The sequence below is a fragment of the Vipera berus genome (genome assembly GCF_964194415.1).
Source record: "Vipera berus genome assembly, chromosome: Z".
NCBI classification, from domain to species: domain Eukaryota; kingdom Metazoa; phylum Chordata; class Lepidosauria; order Squamata; family Viperidae; genus Vipera; species Vipera berus.
In genome coordinates this window covers 127,384,475-127,408,843 of record NC_138205.1, presented here as the reverse complement: position 1 = coordinate 127,408,843, position 24,369 = coordinate 127,384,475, and the positions used below count along the sequence as shown (strand labels likewise).

Genomic DNA, 24,369 nt, shown 5'->3' with positions numbered 1-24,369 from the left:
AAGCCCGTTAGCCAATACAATAAATGCAGAACTGGTATTTTCTCTCTTGATGAAGTCATCTGTTTGAGTACCTGTGTCGATTGTGGAACTGACTCTTGATATTATACCTGTTATTGGTTCTGTTTGGTGGAGCGAGTTCATATATTGTCAGCTATCATTTTCTGAACAGCTTTCTCAATGATGCTGTAGAAGACGCCCAAAATTTTCGGGCAAAACTTCTTGACTGATCAGAGTCCCAGGGAAAGTCCCAAGACAACCCCAAACCCCATTTGAAGGGGACAGTCAAGCAACCAGAGACCCAGGGAAAGTTTGAAAAAAACTCTCAAATGCCCCTTTGAAGGAAAGTCGAGCATTTCATCCAAATAAAGGGCACCAAAGTAATAAAACATCTGTGCCCTTACTGCATCTGCAGATAAGGCATCCCGCAAGCCTGTTTCTTGGATAGAGAGGGCTCTGAGACCCCTTGCAGGGTTGTGCAGAAGAATTTGCTCAGCCTCTGCCAAATAAAGCCATCCAAATTCCATTGCAGTTGGGCATTGCTCTCGTTGCAGTATCTGTCTGCCTTCCCAGACATTGGAAACCATGTCTCCCACAGATTTTCTGCTGTGCTTTGAGGTGCTTTCTCCAGAGCTGGCTAAGGAGAGGGTAGTGGTGTTATGTATTCACTTATTATTAATGTTATATATATATGTGTTAAACAGGGCTGAGGTAAAACCGCGGCAGCTTTTGACAGCTGTCAAAAGCTGCCGGACCAAACCACGCAGGCGCCAACCGACTTGACAGCTCTCAGCTGTCAAAATCACCTGGTAACAGCACGCGCTGCCGATGACAGCTCCGAGCTGTCAAATCCAGCCGGCTACGATTGGCGGAGCAAACGGCGCGGGAAACCGGCTCAGCCCTGATTGGCTAACCTGTTGACAGTTGCTAGTATAAATAGAAGCCATGTCCTTCTGTTGTTTTGCCTGGTTCGTAAATAAAGTTAAGTTGTTCAACTTGCTGTCTCGCCTGCTTCTTCGACAAAGCACTGGCGACGAAGGTGGGATGCCTGCTTGCATAGCTGAAGTCACCGCCTAAGGGGAGAAGAGATTTTTTCCCTTAGCCTGAGCTAGTCACTCGCTGAAGTCACTCGGGAGCCGAACTCCCATATAACGCAAGCAGCTGCACCCACGGCTAGACAGACAGCATGACGAACAATGGCCACATTCGAGAGTTCAACACCCGCCACCCAGAATGCTGGGAATCTCATTTGGGCCAGGTAGAAGGATACCTGGTGGTAAAGAAGATTACGGACGACCGGGCGAAGGCAGCCGCCCTCCTCTGGCTCAGCGGGCCCGCTGTCTATGATGCCGCTGTGGGACTCTTCAGTCCAGAACCAATCGCCACCATCTCCTACGCTGATCTCACCGAGGGGCTGAGTAAATACTTCATGCCCACCAAGTCAGAGCTCTTCTGGAGGGTAAATTTCGCCCGAAGACTACAACTCCCTGACGAGCCCGCCAATGACTTTATAACCCGGGTCAGACACGCCGCACGGCGATGTCGGTTCCCGGACTTAGAGGACCGAATCTGGGACCAAATCGTCATAGGGTTCAAAGATGAGCGGCTGAGGAGGAAGCTGATCGCCAAGCCCGAACTGACAATGGCTGAAGTGGCGAGGGAAGTCATTGCCTACGAGGACAGCCACGGTGACAACCAACGTTCACCTGACAGCGGGCCCAGTGGGTCCGTGCACCAGGACGGCGGTTTCAGCGGTCCAGAAGATGACGACGTCTCCATGGACATCGATGCTGTACAGCGGCGGTTCGAAAAGCTCAGGCTGCAACGCAACAACAGGGGGGGCCCTGCCAACAACCAGAGGGGCGCTAACTACCAGCCAAACAGGGCTAAATGTGCCAGCTGCGGCAGAAGCCACCCGAGAGCAGCGTGCTGGTTCCGCAGTGCCAAGTGCCATGGATGCGGAAAGACAGGTCACTTCAAAGCCGTGTGCCGCAGCCGGAGCCGAGAAAATCTGCATGAACTGGAGGTGACGTCCGCAGGTATGAACCAGCACACACCCAGGGCCAGGCACAATTCCAAACCCCTAGTGCTAAACGTGAAGGGAAGTGCGAGGGAATACAGTCCACAGCACTCTTAAGCCCAAAGTCAAGGTGGACGTACTGATTCATGGAATTCCCTGTGAGATGGAAGTGGACTCTGGGTCCTCCGTCTCACTCATTTCGTGGCAAACTTACAGGGACATTTGTAACCGCAGTAGAAAACGGCCCACCCTTCGGCCCACCAAACTTCGCCTAGCTGATTTTCAAAAAACGCCCATTTAGCATTTGAATAAGTCTTCCTTCTTTTTTCTTCTTTTTTTTCTTTTAGTTTTTTTTATATATATATTTAATATTATTAAGGCTTGTTTTATCCTATATAAGCTAGAGAGTGATGGATTTTAGAGTTTATAGTTGTTAGTATATGATTGTTTATGATTGTTTTTTTTATATATATACCTTGTATTTAGCTCTGGGAAGTCGGGGGGGGAGGGGGGAGAGGTAGGGGGGAGGGAGAAGGGAGGGGGAGGGGGTTTTTTAAAGAAAAACTGTGTGTTAAAACTTTTCAATAAAAAAAAAAACAAAACGCCCATTAAACTCCGGGGAAAGGCTTCCGTCCCAGTGGAGTTCAAACAATCTAAAGGACCCCTCCCTATACTAGTGACCCAGGAAAACAGGACCAGCCTGCTAGGACTGGACTGGTTTGAGGCGCTAGGGATAGCGTTGACAGGCGTCAACGCCATTCAGCTGTCAAACTTAGAATCCGTCTGCCTTCAATTCGCGGACGTCTTTGACAGCTCGCTAGGAAAGTACACAGGACCGCCTGTATCATTAAAACTAAACCCAAATGTAATGCCCGTCAGAATCAAGGCAAGAAGAGTTCCCTTCGCCTTAAGAGAAAAAATAGAAACTGAACTAGACCGATTAACTAACTTAGGAGTCCTAGAACCAATAGAAGGGGCAGAGTGGGAGACACCCATAGTGACCCCAATTAAGCCAAATGGCCAAATAAGATTATGTGCCGATTATAAAGCGACACTAAACCGCGCATTAAATGCCCATGCCTACCCGGTCCCGGCTGTCAAAGACATCCTCGCGGCCATTAAGTCAGGCGCCATTTTTGCTAAGTTAGACTTGGCGCAGGCGTATTTACAGCTGCCTGTCACCCCTGACACCGCCTTAGCTCAGACAATCGTCACCCACAAAGGAGCATTTAAAATTAACCGCCTTCAATTCGGCATCTCTGCAGCCCCAGGGATCTTCCAAGAAATCATGGAAAAAACACTTAAAGGGATCCCTGGGGTCTGTCCATATTTCGACGACATCCTAATTGCAGGGAAATCAGAAAAAGACTTAGCTGACAAATTAACAAAGGTGCTCCTTAGATTCAGGGAGGCTGGCCTCAAATTAAAACGAGACAAATGCTCCATTGGGGTGCCATCAACAGAGTTTTTAGGATTTAAAATTGACGCTAAGGGAATTCACCCCACTGAAACAAAAATTAAAGCCATTAAAACAGCACCAACCCCTAAAAATAAACAGGAACTACAAGCCTTCCTAGGGTTAGTTAATTTTTATCATACCTTCCTGCCTCATAAAGCCTCCATCGCTGAACCCCTCCACAGGCTATTAGATAAAGGCAAACCCTGGAATTGGTCACCTCAACACGATAAAAGTTTTAATCTACTAAAAAACTTACTAACTAGCAATGCAACGGTAGCCCTGTTCAACGAACAGCTGCCCTTATGTCTGGCTTGTGATGCCTCTCCCTACGGCATCGGAGCAGTGCTAAGCCACTTAACTAAGGAAGGAACGCAAACCCCTGTAGCGTTCTATTCCAGAACGCTGTCAAAACCTGAGCGCAATTACGCTCAGATTGATAAAGAGGCTTTAGCTATAGTGGCTAGCGTAAAAAAGTTTCATGACTACCTTTATGGCCGACCCTTTACCATTTTTACGGACCATAAGCCCCTATTAGGAATCTTTACAGTAAACAAACTAACGCCCCAAATATTATCTCCCCGCATCCTGAGGTGGTCTACCTTTTTGTCAGCCTATTCATACAATTTAGAATACAAACCAGGGAAAACCATGGGCCATGCTGACGGGCTTAGCAGACTGCCCCAACCAATAATCGACCCAGACCCAGCACCAGCTGGGAAGATACTGGCTATCTCAGACCTGCCTGAATGCCCATTATCGGTTAAAGACATCTCTGCAGCCACTGCTGCAGACAAAACATTAGGCAGAGTCTTAGGCTATGTCACGTCTGGCTGGCAATCCACACCCCCAGACCCAGAATTCCAACCTTATATTTTAAAGCAAAAGGAATTATCCACCCATCAGGGATGTTTATTATGGGGCAGCAGGGTAATCATACCTGAAAAACACAGACTTAGGGTGTTAGAGAGCCTCCATGAAGGTCACCCAGGGACCGTCAAAATGAAGGCTCTGGCCAGAAGCTATGTCTGGTGGCCAGGATTAGACAAGCAGATAGAAGCACATGTAGCAGGCTGCTATCCCTGCCAACTTGTCAGAGCAGCCCAGCCCCAGGCTCCCATTCACAGATGGGAAACCACAAAGACACCCTGGTCACGTATCCACATAGACTATGCAGGTCCATTCCAGGGACAAACATTCCTAATAGTCGTAGATAGCTATTCGAGATGGCTGGAGGTGGCCCCAGTGACTAGCACGACTTGGGCAGCCACAATACAAGTTTTAAGGGGGTTGTTCGCAACACATGGGCTTCCGGATGTAATAGTCTCCGATAACGGCCCCCAATTTACTTCCTACGAATTCCAGAGTTTCACAACGGCGAACTCTATTAGGCACACCACCACGGCTCCGTTTCACCCATCCACTAACTGCTTGGCAGAGGTGATGGTGAAATCAACGAAAGAGGCACTGCGGAAAATCATCTCTGGCAACTGGCACCGCAGACTCGCTCAATTCCTCTTGGCTCAACACACCACCCCATGCACATCCACAGGGAAGTCTCCTGCTGAACTCCGCTGGGGCAAGAGACTAACTACTAGATTGGACCGTTTACATCCAGACAGATCCCCTCCAAACCCAGAACTGCCCCTCCAACACAGGACTCTCAGCACTGGGCAAGCTGTCTGGGCAAGGAACTACGGAGGGGGCAGCAAATGGACACAAGGGGTTGTCATTGAACAAACAGGTCACCTGTCATACATCATAGACACTGGGCACAATTCCTACATCCGCAGACACATCGACCAACTTCGGCGTCGCAGCCCACAAAATATGGGGGAAAGAGGGAACGACGAAATGCAGGCTGAAGCCCCGCCGCAAACACTATCACACCAACCCCCCCCCGATCAAAATACACCACAACAAGACCCCACACAAAACGACGCGGAAACGCCGGAGCCAGGACCCATGCCCCCTGAGCCAGATCCCGATACGCCTGGGGAAAAGGAACGACCAGCTGAAACAACCCCCCGGCGCTCCGAAAGAATAAAAAGACCCCCGCCTACTTGAAAGACTTTGAATGGGGAAACCCAAAAAAGAAACAGTTGGGGAACATCAACTCAATCAGAGGGAGGGGTAAGGGGTGTTATGTATTCACTTATTATTAATGTTATATATATGTGTTAAACAGGGCTGAGGTAAAACCGCGGCAGCTTTTGACAGCTGTCAAAAGCTGCCGGACCAAACCACGCAGGCGCCAACCGACTGACAGCTCTCGGCTGTCAAAATCACCTGGTAACAGCACGCGCTGCCGATGACAGCTCCGAGCTGTCAAATCCAGCCGGCTACGATTGGCGGAGCAAACGGTGCGGGAAACCGGCTCAGCCCTGATTGGCTAACCTGTTGACAGTTGCTAGTATAAATAGAAGCCATGTCCTTCTGTTGTTTTGCCTGGTTCGTAAATAAAGTTAAGTTGTTCAACTTGCTGTCTCGCCTGCTTCTTCGACAAAGCAAGTAGAGCTGCAGGTTCAACACCCGAGTGGCCTCAGCAGAAGGTAAGTCTTCAAGAAGACGGGGGAAGGTTGCAGTATTTGAACCACCAGAGAACAAGCCAGGGAAAGAGGACACAGGAGGATGCGTGGGTAAGTGCAAGCAGAGAGCTTTGGAAGGAGGATGTGGGATGAGTGCAAGCACGGAGAAGCTGGGGAAAGGGGATGTGGGGTTATGCTTGTGTGCAAGAACAGGGTAGCCTGGGAAGGATAGCACTGGTATTTACATCCTTGTGTGCGCATGTGTGTGCATGTGCCAGCACAGGAAGGCTGGGGAAAGAGGTCGCAGGATGCGTGTGAGCAGGGCTTTTTTTCTAAAAAAAAGGTGCCAGAACTCTCATCTTGTTATTTATATAATTTTATTTATATATTTATTTATTTATATAATTAAACAGATACAGTGCCCTTTCTGACCTTAATAAGGACATTAAGGAGACAGGTAAAGGTATCTGTGATAATAACTCAAATAAGCAGGGGATTGTGGTCCAAGATGAAAAACTTGTTTTCGACAGGGAGAAGTGTGAATCTGGTATTACACACCAGTCATGCAAGAACAGAAAGGCATCCAAAAAGAGAAGCCACCTTCTGGTTGGTGATTCAATTATAAGGGATGTAAATTTAGGAAAGGACACAGAGGTTTTGAAAAAGGTCAGGTGTCTTCCAGGTGCTACTGCCAGTAGGGACAAGAAGCATATTTCTAAAATAACCAAGAATGCCAGCAAGTTTGTCCACATCATTAAGTCAAGAACAGAATTTATAATGGATACTTGCTGTGCTAAGCGACTGATTGATGCACTTGATAGTTTTGCGAGTGCAATAATCTTCCTTCGTGTATCTTCTGCAAGCCTGTTGTGTTCACTAGTTAAGTCTTGAACAGCCCCCCATAAGTGTATCACCTCACTGGGAATTAGTCTTCTCTTGTTTATCAAAATTGATATGAAGATACTCTTGGACTTGGTTCCTCCAATCAGATGACAGTTTGATATGATGAATCAATTCAGAGTCCAGTTGGTGCACCCCAGTGTCTAATGATTGTAATGACTGTAATTGACTCGTGATGGTCTGAAGTCGTGAGTTGGTTTGATGCCTTAACATCTCAGTATCAGCTAAACTACCTAAACCTAAGAGTCCTGCAATAACAGCTCCTATAAACCTTCGGTGTCTCCGGGGACGTTTTCCCGTTGACGAGAGATTTCCCATTAAGTCCTGGGTGGCAAGAGGGATATCAGGGAGAATCCTTGCCGATGTGATACACCCATATTGTGATTTCTCATTGCAAACCCAACTGGGGAACTCTTGTGTAAGATCTTCTTCAAGTATGTTATGATCAACCCAAAGTGTTATTGGATACACATCTCCCACAACCTCAAATATCTCTTTGTTGGTGACATGAGGGAGTAAGTCACTATGTATCTGGAAAAGATCCATGCCTTGAACGCAAAAAAGTATAAGTATCCACGGTGCTCTTCTCCCCCCCTCCATCCTTCTTAAACTCCCATATTGGGTCTTTCGTATTCCTGCATTTCAGTAACAATTAGAATCCCTTTACCAGCATCAACCACTCTTAACATGTGTAAAATCTCTAGTAATGTTAGATGATATACTACCACAAATGAAATGGACCCCTATCATAACTCAAGCAGATGGGCTGCTCCTAGGAAGTCTCATGCCAAATCTTTGTAATATTGGTATACTTGAAACAATTCAACTCCCTGCTATTTGCTCGCCCTTTGATGATGGGGGTTATTACAATATCAAACTTTCCCAAGAGTATACCAAGATCACCTTTAATGATTCAGTTTTCTTCAAAGGAGGGAACTATAAGCAGTCCTGCAAAGATCTATCCCCCTGGAAGACATGTCCACACCCTAATGATATTCCTACTACTCCAGTAGATCATCAATGCGGGCAAGGGTTATTTTCAGGTCAAACATCTACTAATTGCATTGTTAAGTTAACACATTGTACACTGAAGCATACATTATCCAGTCTCAGGAAATCTTTTAGTCAAATCAAAAGATCAGGTCATCTATCAAGGGTCAGACCTAATTTATGTGATCCCTCTTCAGTCAGCAGTTAGCCTAGACTTTTATGACCCTCAAGGTGCTCACCTCCTCCATATACCTCAAACTACGAATTACAAGGTAGTCTCTCCAGGAGTCATTCCTGTTGTAGGCTATCTAGATGAGATTGTTAAACCTTTTAGCCGTATTAATCCTTTGTCAGGATCACGATTGGTTAAGGTGAGTCATCTAAACTTAACAGTTCCAGAAATTATAGACTCTGGTGTTCCATGCATTAAACAAGACTCAAAATTAACGTTGTTGCACTCAGAAGTAGCCCGTTTCTTCAAATGGGTTTACAAAAGTTATACTAATTTCAACAACTGTGCTAGGCTCATTAGTAGCAGCTGTTATATGCATTTTAGGGGTAGTCTTAATGTATCTTCGGGCTCGCCATTCTAAGACTGAGGTAATTTAGTCACTAAACCCATGTCGAAAACATCAATTCTGTTTAAAAAAAAAGAATGCCAGCAAGGACTGTCATGTGGAGGCTATTGTACATCTTGGCACTAATCATCTGTCCCAAAAAGATGTACTCTCTGTGCAGAATGATTTCCAGAGCTTGGGGCAGAATAGGCTGTAGGCTTACTTTTTCAGAGGTTTTACCAGTGTATAAGGAGCAAAATGGAAAAGGCCAGCGTATAGCAGAATTTAATATGTGGCTAAAGAAGTGGTGTAAAGGAGAAGGCTTTGGTTATATTAGTCATGATGTCTGTAGCAGGTCCAATGAAAAAATGTATAAAAGAGATGGTCTGCATCCATCCAAGAAAGGGACTGAGTTACTTGGCAATAAAATCACAGCTTTTTTGGAGGAACATTTAAACTAAATAATGGGGATAGTGTAGGAAACCTGTGATATTTCCACCTTAGGCTCACATAAAATGGCGCAGGTCTGGCTCAGGGCAGAGACAAGTTTCCTTTCTGTGCATAAGTTGCAGTTTACAGATGACCTTGCTACGTGCAGACGGATACCCGTTGGAACACGTACAAGAAAGTAACACATACAAGATAGTTACAAGAACAAAGACATTCCATACAGATATGTAGCTGATTTATAACCTTAATATACCGGTAATTGCTTTATGCATGGCTGAAATGTAACCATTCGTAACCTTAAGATAACTGCTTGATGGATAGCTGAAGTGTAAACATTTAGATAATTGCTTGTTGCTGATTGCTTGTTGCTGATGCGTTGCTGGTATCTCAATAAAAGAGAGCTTGGGACTTCGGTCTGGGCCCTCATCCCGAGAACGCTCAGAGAGACGTGTCCTCATTCATTGGCAAGTTCATGAGGAGCCCGCCGGGTGCGAAAAACCCACAACTGGTGACCCCGACGTGATTCTGCGGAATACGTCTTCAGCCGTCCATCCTCATCCCGATGGTGGCCGCGCTCAACCTGGCTGTTCACAAGCAGCAGGTTCCCAGCAACCCGGCTGCTTCAAGCAGCAGGTTCCCAATCGCCTTTTGTGCAAGGACTTTTCGTTTCCATGGCTGCTACTTATGTGATGGCATTGGTAGACTGGAAGTCCATTGCACACATGATACTGACACCTTCACAATATGTAGTTTGGGAATCTGAGTATAAAAAAGAAATAGAGAAAAAAATTCTTGCTGGATTACCTCAAGGGGTAGATAGGGATCAATTATTTGGCACAGGACAATTCGTTACAAATGACCAACAGGCTCAAAGCCCAAGGGAGGCTTTTAATTTGATACAGGAAGGGGCTTTAGCAGCTTTCCGCAAGATAGATGATCCTCACGGAAAAGCTAAAATGTCTTTTGCAAAGGTTTATCAAGGTCCCAATCAGGCTTATTCAGACTTTGTGGATAGACTGCAGGAAGAAATAACAAGGCAAATAGACAATGAATATGCCCGAAATGAACTCCTGTTAAAATTAGCTTATGAAAATGCTAATGAAGACTGTAAAAAATTGTTAAAATCAATTATTGCCATGCCAAATGCCACTCTTGCTGATTATTTAAACGCATGTCGCATAGTAGGCACAACGGCATATTCTATGGATGCCCTGGCTATGGCACTAAATAATGGAGGACAAAGAAAACCAATGGGAAATTGTTTTAACTGTGGCAAGCCTGGACATTTTAAAGCACAATGCCGGGCACCCGGGGGAGGAGCAAATCGGCCTCAAAATAGCTCCTCCACGAAACCAAAAACAGTCTGTCCTCGCTGTCAAAAGGGATTTCATTGGGCAAATCAATGCCGCAGCTCTTCTTCATCTGCTCCTCAAGATCAATTCCAGGGAAACTAGGGGGGGGGGGGCGTTCAGCTAGCCCAACACCAAAGGCTGACTTTTCACAATCACATCCTGATGTTTTTAATATTGTTACATCAGAAGCCCTGGAAATCAATGTGCCTGGGATGGTTTATTTTTTGCCAACTCAGCCTGACCCTCAGGGTCCCCAACCACCAAATGCTCCTTTGTTAGTATTTCTAGTGCGAGACCTCATGGCTCGGGGAATTTTGGCCTCGCCTTTTTTGCGAGATTCAAACGATTTTTCATCCGTTGCAATGGCGGTTACCGGAAACACACCCACTTCTTTTCAACAGGGAGAACTCGTGGCAACGGCTATTTCGATTTTGCCTGCCACACCCTTTCCCTCCTTTCAAATGGCGGATGCACTTGCCATTGAAAAAATGGTTCAGGATGACCGCCCTATGATGACATTTAAAATTCATAACCGGAACTTTTCTGGTTTATTGGACACAGGGGCTGATGTTAGTGTCATTCGAACAGAAGAGTGGCCAGAAAATTGGGAAACAGAAAGTGCTCCGGCAGTGAGAGAAGTGGGGGGAATTCAACACGCTGTCCGCAGCAAGCGGTGGCTTCCGGTAACTTCCTCTGCTGTGTCTTCTATTGCCTATTTTCAACCTGTGATTTTGCCCATTCACACAAACTTGTGGGGAAGGGATTTGATGTCACAATTTCAAGCAAAATTGACTCTTGAGTAACATGTTTCAGACCATTCAACCTTTAAAGCTTCATTTGAAAACTGATACGCCTGTTTGGGTAGACCAATGGCCATTAACTCAGGAAAAATTAAAAGCTTTAAAGCGATTAGTAAATGAGCAATTGGACACTGATCACATTGAATCTTCACACAGCCCTTATAACACTCCAGTGTTTGTCATCAAAAAGAAATCAGGCAAATGGAGATTTTTGCACGATCTCAAGGCCATCAATTTGATTTTAAAACCAATGGGGGCGCTACAACTTGGTTTGCCAAATCCAAATTTAATTCCTCAAAATTATGATTTACTGATAATTGATTTAAAGGATGCATTTTTTTTCTATCCCATTGTGTAAAGAAGACAGACAACTTTTTGCTTTTACATTGCCTGTTTTTAACAATTCAGAACCTGCCCAAAGATATCAATGGAAAGTTTTGCCTCAAGGCATGCTTAATAGCCCCACCATGTGTCAATGGTACGTGGCAAAAGTGTTGCAGCCATATCGTGATAAGCATCCACATTTTTTGGTTTATCACTATATGGACGATATTTTAATTGCAGCACCAGGCCCCAAAGGAACTGTTATGGCAACTTTTGATTTTTTAACAAAAATTTTAAATCAGTTTGGATTTTTTGTCAGTCCACAAAAGGTTCAACACATGTCTCCTTATTCCTATTTAGGCCATAAACTTTTGTCCACAGCAGCTTTTCCTCATATTCCAAACTTATTTTTGCCATCAGAACCAACATTGGTACAATTGCAGCAATATCTAGGAACCATTAATTGGGCAAGACCATATCTGTCCTTAACAACATCAGATTTGTCTCCTTTGTTTCATGCTTTAACGTTAGGAAAGCATCCAGCAGACAAAATTTGTTTTTCAGAACAACATATTAAAACTTTGCAGTTGGTAAATGATGCACTAAAAAAAATCTGGGTAGATCGTATGGTTATTAATGTTCCTTTTGCTGCTATTATTTTAAACACGCCTGGACTATTTACGGCTGCTATTGTTCAATGTGCTAACCAATTGAAAATTTTGGAGTGGATTCATTTATCCCACACGCCCAAAGTTTCTGTTTTAACCAGAGAAGCACAATTGGCTCAATTGATTTTTAAAATCTGTCACCGAACGAAAGCCTTGATTGGGCTGGAGATAGACACTCTTTTTGTGCCTATGTCTTTGCAAATTTGGGAATCATTTTTTCAAACCTCGAGTGAATTGCAATTTTCCTTAGCTGATTGGCATGGCAAGGTTTCTTGCCACCCACCACCCAATTATCGTTTGCAAATTGTTCGCACTGTACCCATTGACTGGTTGTCACCCTTGTCTCCTCACCCCCTACATTCTGCTGTTACAGTTTTTGCAGATGGGAGCAAGGAGTGTGGCGCCTGTGCCTGGTTGGAAAATGGTCAATGGATAACCAAGCAAACAACACCCCAGCGGTCAGCTCAAAAAGCTGAACTGGCTGCTTCAATTTTGGCCTGTCAAATTTTTTCATTTCAACCTTTGAATCTTATTGTGCATAGCTTTTATGTTTATCACACAATTCAAGTGATTTATGGATCTTATTTATCCCCATCCATTCAACCAGATTTGTTACAACTTTTTTTAACCTTGCAAAATTTGCTTTTTGAACGCCAACATCCTATTTTTGTTGCTCACATTCGTAGTCATCAGCCTTTTCCAGGTTTTTTGCAAGAGGGAAACAATGTTGCAGATCAGGCTGCCTCCAGACCTTCAGCCTGTTCCTTGCAACCCCTCACCCCCTGGGAAAGTCATTCATATTTTCATCAAAATTCCAAAGCTTTGCAAAAGCAGTTTGGCATCACCGCTGCAGAAGCTATTGCAATTCGCCAGCAGTGTCCAACCTGCAGTCAACAAGCCACTGCAATCCCTATGGGTGTCAATCCAAGGGGATTGGAGCCTTGCCAAATTTGGCAAATGGATGTCACACAATAATGGAAGCATTTGCATGTTTCAATTGATACCTTTTCAGGATTCATCATGGCTACCCCCCAAAGGGGAGAAGCCACCAAACATGTCATTAATCATTGTATTCGGACCTTTGCAGTGCTGGGATGTCCAAAAGAACTCAAAACAGATAATAGCCCTGCTTATAGCAGTCAAGCCATGGCAGAATTTTGTCATCATTGGCAAATCACACACAAATTTGGAATTCCATATAATAGCCAAGGCCAAGCCTTGGTGGAAAGGGCTAACCAAACCTTGAAACATGCTTTAGATCGCTATAAAAATCAGAATGGGGGAAAACGAAACCCCAACCTCCCAGCAGTGCAAGAAACTCTTAACCTTTGCCTCTACACTCTGAACTTTTCAAACTTGACTGGCCATCCCTTAACCACGGCCACAGAGCGGCATTTTTCTTCTTCTTCTTCTTCAGATCTCCCTAAGCCACAGGTTTGGTACCGACAACTTCCAGACCTGACTTGGCAAGGCCCCGCAGACCTTATCACCTGGGGCAGAGGCTACACAGCTGTTCAACTGCCAGACAAAGTGCTGTGGATCCCCGGTCATCATGTTCGTCCATATCATGCCTCCACAAAAACAACTATGGACCCCGCTAAAGACGACAATATGGTTTGTGACTCTTATCGGTTTTTCATTAACATTACCAACTCATACGACTGCGGTGCTTCAGACTGAAGGACAATGTGAACTTTGCATGGTAACCACCAAACAAGGCACCCTCATAACTAGAACATTGATTTTTCACACTCACCTATCTTGCAAAACCAAACTTTCACATCAATGCACCTATAATGGTACATCATACTCCATCTGTACCGATGCTGGTAAGATTCAATGTTTCAATCCAAAGGGACCCACTCATCGATACACAATTAAAATTGAAGCAGGGTCAGCTCTCCTGGTTAGTCATGATTTTTATAACAAAGAGGTTTCTCAATGTCATCTTTGATGCGTGCAGAGCCATGGATGAAGGGTCCAGTACATGCGGATCCTTAGAATGGCGGCGAACTTACTCCAACAATGAAAAGTATATATGCGCCCGACGATCCGACTACCGTGACTCTTGCGGCAGAGGCACCTATTGTGGGGACTGGAAATGTGTGGATTTTCAGTCCCGAGGAATGACTGTCCATCCAGATACCATACCCAGGTATAATCAGCATATATTACCAGGTTGCCAGCAAACTCCTCCTGCCACCAGCATAATTGCAACTTAATAAATTTGACATTCCCGGTCCCACAAAATTGGTTGGGATCGCATTCCTGGAAAGGGGTCAACAATCAATATGGGCTGGGTATCGACGGAACAGGCTCAGACCCCAGTGTAATCTTAACAATCCAGATTATTCAGCACAATTTAGATCCCCTTAGTCAGTCACTTTTTCATTCTTATTATCAAGAAAGCCAACAAATGGAGGGGTTGGTACTTCCCCCTAGAGCTCACAACATGTTTTTGGCCTTGGCAGAAACTATTGCAAAGGAGCTCACGGTACAAAATTGTTTTCTGTGTGGGGGCACTAACATGGGTGATCAATGGCCATGGGAAGCCCATGAACTCAATTACACTCAAATGTTAGAAAATCAGGCCAATTACACCTTTAATCAGAAAGAACAAGAAATTTGGGCTATAACTACCAAATTGGTAGGCAACATTTGTTACCAACGTAAAAAGACTGATTTTCGCCATAGTAACGTGGGCTCATTAAGATGCAAAGGGACTTGGGAGAACAATACTTGGTGGTCAGGTTCTTCGGACTCACAGCCCAACAACGCATTGGCACAAATGACAAACATGGCCTTCCTGTTAGATCCAGAAAACAACACCTTGCAATGGAAAGCTCCTACCGGCCTATATTGGATTTGTGGACGTTTTGCTTATAATTTTCTTCCCAAGGACTGGTATGGTTCTTGTGTTCTAGGAGCCATCAGGCCTAGCTTTTTCCTTTTGCCCCTCCAACAGCGACAAGTGTTGGGTGTTCCAGTTTATGAAGAAATTGGTAACATCCGTAGTGAACGAGACACAAAAAACATTCATCGGGGTGTTTGGAAAGACAATGAATGGCCCCCCGACCGTATAATCCATTATTATGGACCTGCAACTTGGGCAGAAGATGGGACCTATGGCTACAGGACCCCAATTTACTTAATCAATCGTCTGATTCGGCTGCAAGCAGTTGTAGAAATTGTCACTAATTAAACAGTTTCAGCCATGACCCATTTAGCAAAAGAAAGTGCTAAATCAAGAACTTATATTATGCAAAATCGATTGGCCCTGGACTATCTCTTAGCTAAAGAAGGGGGGGGTATGTGGAAAATTTAATCTTACAAATTGTTGTATTGAAATTGATGACAGTGGGAAAGTGATTCAGGAGATCACAGATAAAATGATTAAAGTAGCTCATGTTCCTGTTCAAACATGGAATGGTTTTAACTTTCAGGAATTATTTGGCTCCTGGTTTCCCAAATTACCTGGTTTGCAGGCTATTGTAGCTTTAATTAGTATGATTGCTTTAGGATGTATTATTTTGCCTTGTGTTTTACCTATTTTTGTTAGAACTATCTCTAATAGCATTTCATTTATAGCAGAGCAACGTGCCATCAAGCATGTAAATGCCTTGTGGGAAAGAAAATATCAGTTATTGCCTCAAGAAGACCTTGAGTCAAATACTACGGACCGCGCCATTGAAAAGGCCTCCTTCGTATTAGACACAGATGGCGAGGAGGGCCAAAAGAAAGCCTTATGCTTAGCAACGGAATGCACCACATCTCTGTCCTCCTGAGCCCCTTGGGTCAAAAAACAAAAAAGGAGATGTAGGAAACCTGTGATATTTCCACCTTAGGCTCACATAAAATGGCGCAGGTCTGGCTCAGGGCAGAGATAAGTTTCCTTTCTGTGCATAAGTTGCAGTTTACAGATGACCTTGCTACGTGCAGACGGATACCCGTTGGAACACATACAAGAAAGTAACACATACAAGATAGTTACAAGAACAAAGACATTCCATACAGATATGTAGCTGATTTATAACCTTAATATAATTGCTTTATGCATGGCTGAAATGTAACCATTCGTAACCTTAAGATAACTGTTTGATGGATAGCTGAAGTGTAAACATTTAGATAATTGCTTGTTGCTGATTGCTTGTTGCTGATGCGTTGCTGGTATCTCAATAAGAGAGAGCTTGGGACTTCGGTCTGGGCCCTCATCCCGAGAACGCTCAGAGAGACTTGTCCTCATTCATTGGCAAGTTCATGAGGAGCCCGCCGGGTGCGAAAAACCCGCAGGATAGTGAGTTAATTGATACAGAACATCACTGTCCCCGGCAATCTAAGAAAATAGGGGAAGCCAGGCACCACACAAGTTATGCAGCAAGTAAACACAGGGTCAGTCATAAAGGACTCAAATGTCTATACACCAATGCACAGAGTATGAACAGTAAGCAGGGTGAACTAGAAATTCAGGTAAATGAGGGCAGATATGATATTGTTGCCACTACGGAAACATGGTGGGACGAAACCTACAAATGGAACACACAGCTAGAGGTATTGTGTAGTGGGTCCGACGCAAGAGACACACCAGCCAGTGTGTGAGTTCAGCTCTTTATTGGAAGGGGAAGTGAACTGGGGAATGAGGGCTACCTGGCCTCCTTATATACCTGGCCAGGTAAGCTAACAGCCAATGGGGTTGGCCCTAGGTTTCCCGCCGAAACTGTCCAGGCCAACGCCCCCTGGTGGCTGTTGCTATGCAGGTGCCTGCATACATAACACCCCTTCCCCCTTAGAGAAGACCCACATAACAACAACAACATGCAACTACTATAACTATATTTATATATAAAAAAACCAGTGGTGTCCTTGTGTGAGGGTAACTTGCACACATAGTCCGACAGGTAGGCTGGTGTCCTGTGTGGACGGGTGGATCGTCTGGGTGTGCTTGGCCCCTGGGCTTGGACCGTGGGTTCCTGAGGCCTTTGTGCAGGGCTGCAAGGAGCCGGCATCAGGAAGTCCTCCTCCTCTGGTCCCTGCCCTGTGACATCCTCAGCTGGGTTGACCCCTCCTGGAGTGTGGTCCTCCTGTTGATCGTGTGCGTTGAGTTCAGGGACGTGTGTGACGTGCTCAGGGGCGTGTGTGACGTGCTCAGGGACTCTTCCTCTGAGCTGATCGATGTGTCGCCTTATGCGTCTGTCCCCCTCCACCCCTACAATGTACGAAAGGGGTCCTGTTTTCCCGACCACTGTCCCCGGAACCCAAGGATGTCCAGCCCCATAGTTCCTTGCCCAGACCAGGTCCCCCAGGTTGAGGACCCTGTGTGTGGGTGGTGATGGTAATGATGCTGGTGGTGATGCCCTTCCGGTTTTGGCTGCTACCCGGTCTGGGTGTAGGCGGTCCAGCTTGGTGATGAGGCGCCGTCCCCATCGCAGTTCTGCTGGGCTCTTGCCGGTAGCCACGCATGGTGTTGTGTTGGGCTAGTAAAAATTTGGCCAGTCTGTGGTGCCAGTCCCCGCTGATGATGCGCCGGAGTGCGGTTCCTCCGGCTGCAGCTCGTGGATCTCCTCCCGGGGGCGGCGGCTACGACAGACGGCGGCTATGTGGCCTGTTTTCTTGCAGGCCCGGCACGTGGCGGACCGGAACTTGCAGAGGCTGAGCACGTGGTTCCCACCACACCCTGCGCACCTCTGGGGAACGGCGGTGTTGCTGGGAGGCCTGGGCCTGTCTGGCTCGCTGGTCGGGGGTCGACTTCCGCTGGAGGAGGTCGATGCTCAGGTCGTCCTCCTCTGTGGCCCCTTGCCGGTGGACACTGGTTGCCTGGCCGGGTTCCCTGGCAGGCTTGGACGGCCCCGCAGGCCGCTTCGTGGGCTAGGATGGCGTCCTCGGCTTCCTGGAGAGAGACCTCCTCTCTTTCGAACAGGCGCTCCTGCAACCGCCTGTCGCGTAGGTCGCAAATCAGCCGGTCCCGTAGTCATTCCTCCAAATTTGTGAACCTGCAAGTGATGGCAGCTTCCCGCAGGGCGGCGAGGAAGTCGGCGCCGGTCTCGTCGGGGCGCTGGTCCCTTTTCTCGAATTGTGACTGTGCGGCCACCTTGGAGCGCCGGGGCCTGAAATGTGCGTTGAGCCTGGCCACGAGGTCTTGGTACGCGCCGGTGTTGATGGCATCCTGGGGGAACAGGTTCACGGCGACTTCCAGCAGCGCTGGTCCCCCAAGGCAGAGCAGGGCGGCCGCCTTTGCACCGTCCTCCGATATCTGATTGAACCGCATGTACAGTTCAACATGAGCCAGGTAACGGGTCCAGGTTTCGGGGCGGCGGGTCTCGAATTCGCAGGGTTGTCCAGCTCTAGCCATGGCGGCAGTTGGTCGTGGATGTGGCGCTTGGCTGAATTTCTCTGTTGAAATTTGATCAAACTATAAAGGTAGCTAAAAGAATGCTAAAATCTTGACCGGCCCAGCTCCCAATGGGCAAAACAGCTGCTCACACAGGCTAGTCCCCTGCTGGACAATTATGCAGGGATCTGTACCCAATTGAGGATGAGGTGCAAAGACCCTGTAAAGGTTCAGACAGCCCTGGTCTCAAACCTCGTCCGGAGAGCAGGAGATTCAAGCAACCGAGACGAAAGCTGAGTTTCCAAAACGGTTTAATAAGCAAAAGCAAACGATCGTCAAACGGAACAAAGCCAGCGTTGGCTGCTACCCGCATCCAACGCTGTTAAATACACATTGCCTGTAGACACCCACGCCCCACCCAGCCGCACCCTCATCCGCCCCTCCCCTATTTAACTCCCGTTTCTGCCAAACACCTTCCTTTGCAACACGCCCTGCCACCCGGCAACCTCTCTCTCCCAGGTGAGTCTTCTCGCGAATGCCCGTCCCATCTCCGCCAGTCACCTCCCCCACCCCCCGTCCCTGCTCCCGGCACCTTCCCTCCTGTGGCAAACACACCTCCGCCCTGCTGCTTGGCCCCCCCTCGCAAGGCTAGCAAGCCCCCAGTCCCTCCTTGTTGTGAACGGGCTCCGCTGCCGAAGGCCCCGCCTGCCAGCGCTGCAGGGGCCGAGTCACTATCTGGATTGGGCCCTTGGTCCTGCGAGGCCACCGTAGCCGGCAGGACGAAGCTGAGGCTAGGACCCTGCGAGGCCACCGTAGCTAGCAGGGCGGGGCCGGGTTGCACGACGCGCGTGCGCACTATCGGGGCTGCAGCCGGCTCGGCGGTCGTGCGTGGAGGCCGTTGGTGCTGCCGCAGCTGATGGGCGTTCTCCCGACCCGAGCTGATGGGCGTTCCCTCGAGCAGAGCAGGAGAAGAATCCGGCGCCGGTGAGTGTCGCGCCCGCGGCGCCGCTGGGCGTCGAGCCCACGGGGCGCGACATGCCGCCCCTCCTACCAGGGCCCCTCCTGCAGGGGAAGACACAAGAGGTAAGCGATCGTCCACCCTATCCGCGGTGTCCCCCCGTCCTCCCCTGGGCTTACCGGGATGCAACCGGTGGAATGCCTGCACCAACCGAGGAGCATGCACATCTGCCTCCCCCACCCACGTTGCCTCCTCCACAGGATATCCCTTCCACCTGATTAGGTACTGGACGCCCCCCCTACGAACCCTGGAGTCAAGGATCTCTTGGACTTCATAATGGTCGCCATGGATGGGCCCAGGCCCACCCTCTCCCACTACCGTTGCGCCTGAGGTGGCAGGCTTCAGTAGGCTACTGTGGAACACTGGGTGAAGTTTGCCTAGGATCTTCGGTAGTCGTAGCCGTACTGTTACGGGGTTAATTACCTGTACCACCCGGAATGGTCCGATGTATTTGGGCCCTAGCTTTTTACAGGGAACCTGGCCACGCAGATACTTAGTAGACAGGTAGACCAGGTCCCCCACCTTCGGGACTGCGAACGCTTTTCGCTTCTTATCAGCCTGCTCCTTATTCGTTATCGCAGCCCGCTCCAACGCTTTTTTCACTGCACTCCAGGCCCCCTCAATCTGCCTCATCCATTCCTGTGGCTGACAGGGATCCTCATGCCCCGGGCTGCATTCGGGGATGGGGACAAAATCGTTACCCATAACCACTTTGAAAGGGGAAAACCCCGTACTGCTATGTACAGCGTTGTTATACGCTACTTCCGCAAACGCTAAAAGATCCACCCAGTTGGTTTGCTGGTACGATACGTAGCAACGTAGATATCGCTCAATGGCAGCATTGGCCCGTTCTGCTGCGCCATTGGTGCTAGGGTGGTACGCCGTACTGAGTCCTTGGGTTGACCCGATGAATTTAACAAATTCCTTCCAGAAACGTGCCGTAAACTGAACTCCTCTGTCCGAAATGATACGGTGTGGCACTCCATGTAAACGGTAGACGTGGGTTACAAAGAGCCAAGCCAATCGACGTGCTGAGGGCAACCCTTTACAGGGAATAAAGTGGGCCTGCTTAGAAAATAAGTCTACCACCGTCCAAATAACGTTATGGCCCTTACTGTCGGGTAACTCAACAATGAAGTCCATGGCTATATCCTGCCATGGACGAGTAGGATCAGCCACCCTCTGTAGGAGGCCCAAAGGTTTTCCCACCATAGGTTTTGTGGTGGCACAAATGTGGCATCGCCGTACATAGTCCTCCACCGTTTTTGCCATGTGTGGCCACCAAAATTGCCGACGTGCCAAATGCAGGGTCTTCAGAAACCCATAGTGTCCAGCTTGCTTAGTGTCGTGGCACCGATACAGCACTCGCTCCCTCAAAGGGGCTGGTACATAAAGTCGGGTTCCATGCCAGGCCAAGCCATCACGCATGGCAACGAATTCTGGGTGGGCCTGTAGCCAGGTATCCCCCTGAAGGGCCTTCTGAAGCTCTTCACAGAACTCGTCCTGTGCTGCTAGGGCGGTGTCCCCCTCCTGATCTGGACCTCCGGTAGGCACAAGCGCTTGTACAACGTCCTCCCTCTTCCCTTGAAACTGTGGCATATGTGACAGCGCGTCCGCCAGGAAGTTCCTCCCCCCCGGAACATATTTCAATGTGAAGCGGAACCGACGGAAGTACAGTGCCCACCGTACATGCTTGGGGGACAACCGTCGGGGTGTCTGCAATGCCATCAGGTTCTTATGATCCGTCCACACCTCAAACGGGTGGACAGCCCCCTCCAGATGATGTCGCCACAGTTCTAATGCCCAGCGTACCGCAAAAGCCCCCTTCTCCCATATTGCCCAGGCACGTTCTGCAGGAGACAATTTTTTAGACGCATAAGCGCATGGTTGAAGCACCCCGTCGTTGTTTCGTTGGAGAAGGACGGCTCCGAGGGCAACATCGCTTGCGCCGGCTTGGACCACGAAAGGCAGGGCAGGGTCTGGGTGTCGTAAGATTGGTTCTTTAGCAAAAAGAGCTTTTAACGTATCAAAAGCTCGTTGGCACTCTGCAGTCCACCCCACCCGTAATCCAGGACGTGGTCGTATGGTTAGTTGTCGTGTGCGAAGTAGGTCCGTAAGTGGCAGGGCTATGGCCGCAAAACAGGGTATGAATTGGCGATAAAAGTTCGCGAAACCTAGAAACGCTTGTAACTGCCGCCGTGTCCGCGGGGCCTGCCACTGCTGGATGGCCTCCACCTTTTTTGGGTCCATTTCAACCCCCCCTGCAGAGATTCTGTACCCCAAATAATCAAGTCGCTGCCGGTGGAACTCGCACTTGGATAGTTTCACAAAGAGCCGTGCGTCCCGCAACGGGGCGCGACACCTGGCACTTGTGAGAGCTACAAGAGGGACACCAACTGGTCCTTGATTGTATCAGTGACTTTTGACTGATAAGCCAGGACTTGTGGGGGAATGAGGAGTCTTTTATAGACCAGCTTCAGGAGGATTTGTTGTCCGAACTACCAGATGAGCTGGCCTGAACAGACTTCCCCAGTACCTTACAGTTCCTCATGCATTTCTGTCTGTGTATTGACAGGCAGCTTTAGGAACAGAGGCACAGAGAAAAAGGAACCAAGGCTAGGGTGGCATTGGTCTTCACCCAGAGGTCTGGTGCAACTGGAACTGCATGATAGGTTGATGGGGATGCAGACAAACACAACCAACATCTTTGGCCTATCAAGGGGGTCAGATTGGTTGACCAAAGTCTGAGCTATGTCCAGTATTTTCAGTATATAATTCCCATCTCGCAATTGTCTCAGAGGCCCTCCTTGTCTTTATGATGTCCTTCCTTTGATCCAGCCCACCTTTTAAATTGGGGGTAACATGCTTGGGTTTAGGACCTGGTGTGGCGTCCCCACCGGGAAATAAGATGGCGGTGGCAGGAGTGGGCTTGCTCTGATCCTTCTTTGCCTAGTAGCCCCAAGGACCCCAAACCCTGAACTCCGCCTTTCCCTTTGGGATCTACCCCTGAGCCTCCAAGGTGAGAGGAAAGAGGTTTAGGTAGACTAGATATGCCGGGGTGGGGGGGTGGGGGGGAAGGGGCCGAAACTGAAAGGGCTTCTGTGCAGTATGTTCCCGTCTTCTGCCTCCCCCGAGCCATTCCCAGGCAAGCTGAGAAGTGAGAACAAGCATCTGAGTTGCAGGGTTCAAAAACCACATGGGGAGAATTAATCCAGGCCATATGTAAAACGAGCGCCTTGTTATCCAAAGCACAAGCAAGAGGACGACACTTCCAATTCTTATATGGGCCCTGTAATATTGATATAGGCCCAGCCTTTAGGCATCAACTTTAGATACAAAGCAGATTTTTTTTTCTCCACCAAGCACTTCCTACAATGGAAAGTTTTTTTAAGGAGTGGGGTTTTTTGGTGAATGTTGCAGGGAGAACTATCTAGGCTTCCTTCTATAACATCTACAACACAACAAGGGAGATATGTTGCTATGCCAGGGCTTGCATAAACATTATTCAACACTTTTTTTTAGGTAGAAAGCAGATTTCTTCCTTGCTCCTACAATGGAAAGCTTTTAAAAATAGTTTTTGTGAATGTTGGAGGAAGAAAAAAAATCAAACTTCCTGTTATAACATCTACAACACAACCATATTGATATGGCAGGACCTGGATAAATGTTATTTGACACTTTCCTTTAGGTGGAAAGCAGGTTTCTTCCCTGCTTTGTAGCGCTGTAGGGAGAAAAATCAAGACTTCCTCCTATAACATAAGAACAGAGATTCTTTTTTCTCACCTCCATCTAGTGCCCACAAAAAAGATTTAAAAAAACTGTAAACATAAAGGAGACCTGACCCAAAAAATGAAGACACAGAAGCACAGGAACAGGTGTTACCAAGGAGGTCGGACTGAATTAATAAAGGAGTACCTCCTGATAGACACGAGGCAAGTGAGGTTAGAGTACATAGTATGTGAGACTACCTTCTGAAAAGCTGCTCTACTGCTCCTTCTCAGGTACTCAGTCTGTGTTCCAACCACCTTTCCAGGTGGGTAAGACGCCACCTGTCAGGAATAGCTGTGCTACAGTTGGGTCTGCTTCTACAAACGCTGCCAGTGAAGTAGCGCCATGGAATCTGGGGATGGAGCAAGTGCCCCCACACCTCTTGCAGGAGCCCCAGCCATCACCCCTGAGCTACAGCCTGAATTAGGGGACCCCAGCAGAGTCAGAAGCAAGGTCCCCTCAGGGAGATACCCAGAGCTAAGCTTAGATTCAGGCTACTCTACGCCATCTGCAGAATTACAGCTTGAGAGCTCTATGGAACGGGAGCTACTATGTGAAAGAGTCCCCAATCTATCTTGTATTGGCCATGTGATCATGTAGACATCTACCTTTTTAGGAGCCTGTATGTTCATCCGACATTTTTTTCTTGTTCTGTGGTTTTATTATTTTTTTATAATATGTTAAACTAAACTTTGCTTGCATGAGGCAATAGGGCAATGTTTTCAAAAGGTTGGTTGGTTATCCTGGTTTTTTAAAAAAAAAAAAACACAGCCACCTATAAATGATATTTTAACTTATGCATAAACTACACCAAAAGTAACTTTAATAAATCTTTTTGTTGTTCAAATTTGTATGAAGATGAGCACTTAGAAGACCAGCTAAATGAAACAGCCAATTTGAAGCAAGAACTGGCCAGTATTGAAGAAAAAGTAGCATATCAGGCTTATGAGCGGTCACATGATGTTCAGGTATCGTTTTAAAATTAAATAATATTGTTTCCTATTTGTAAAGAATATTAGTACAAAGAATCCTTCCATACATTGCCCTCCAGAAAATTAATTTGCAGGAAGTTAAAAAAGGCAGGGAAAAATAAAGGGCGATTTCCCCCCTGCAAAGTCGCGTGGTCGCACAGAGAGACGGACACTTGAGCTGGGTAGTACTTCTTTTATTCGGATCAGGAATGAATCTGGGACAAAGGGGTTTACCTGGTGTTTCT

At 47.4% G+C, this 24,369-nt stretch overlaps 1 protein-coding gene across 2 annotated transcripts in view; it reads left to right on the top strand.

Moving 5' to 3' along the window:
* Positions 1–658: 658 nt before the first annotated feature.
* The window catches only part of LOC308678436 (uncharacterized protein), a 558,730-nt gene continuing 535,019 nt past the window's right edge, over positions 659–24,369 (top strand). Inside the window, exons 1-2 of one of the 2 annotated variants that reach the window (XM_081345634.1) lie at positions 659–2,036; positions 4,839–5,285. In XM_081345634.1, coding sequence (XP_081201760.1) covers positions 1,184–2,036; positions 4,839–4,864 — 879 coding nt within the window. In that variant the 5' untranslated portion in view covers positions 659–1,183 and the 3' untranslated portion in view covers positions 4,865–5,285. Of the gene's footprint in view, positions 2,037–4,838; positions 5,286–24,369 lie in introns of those variants that run through there. The other variant, XM_081345635.1, reaches the window with a different exon arrangement.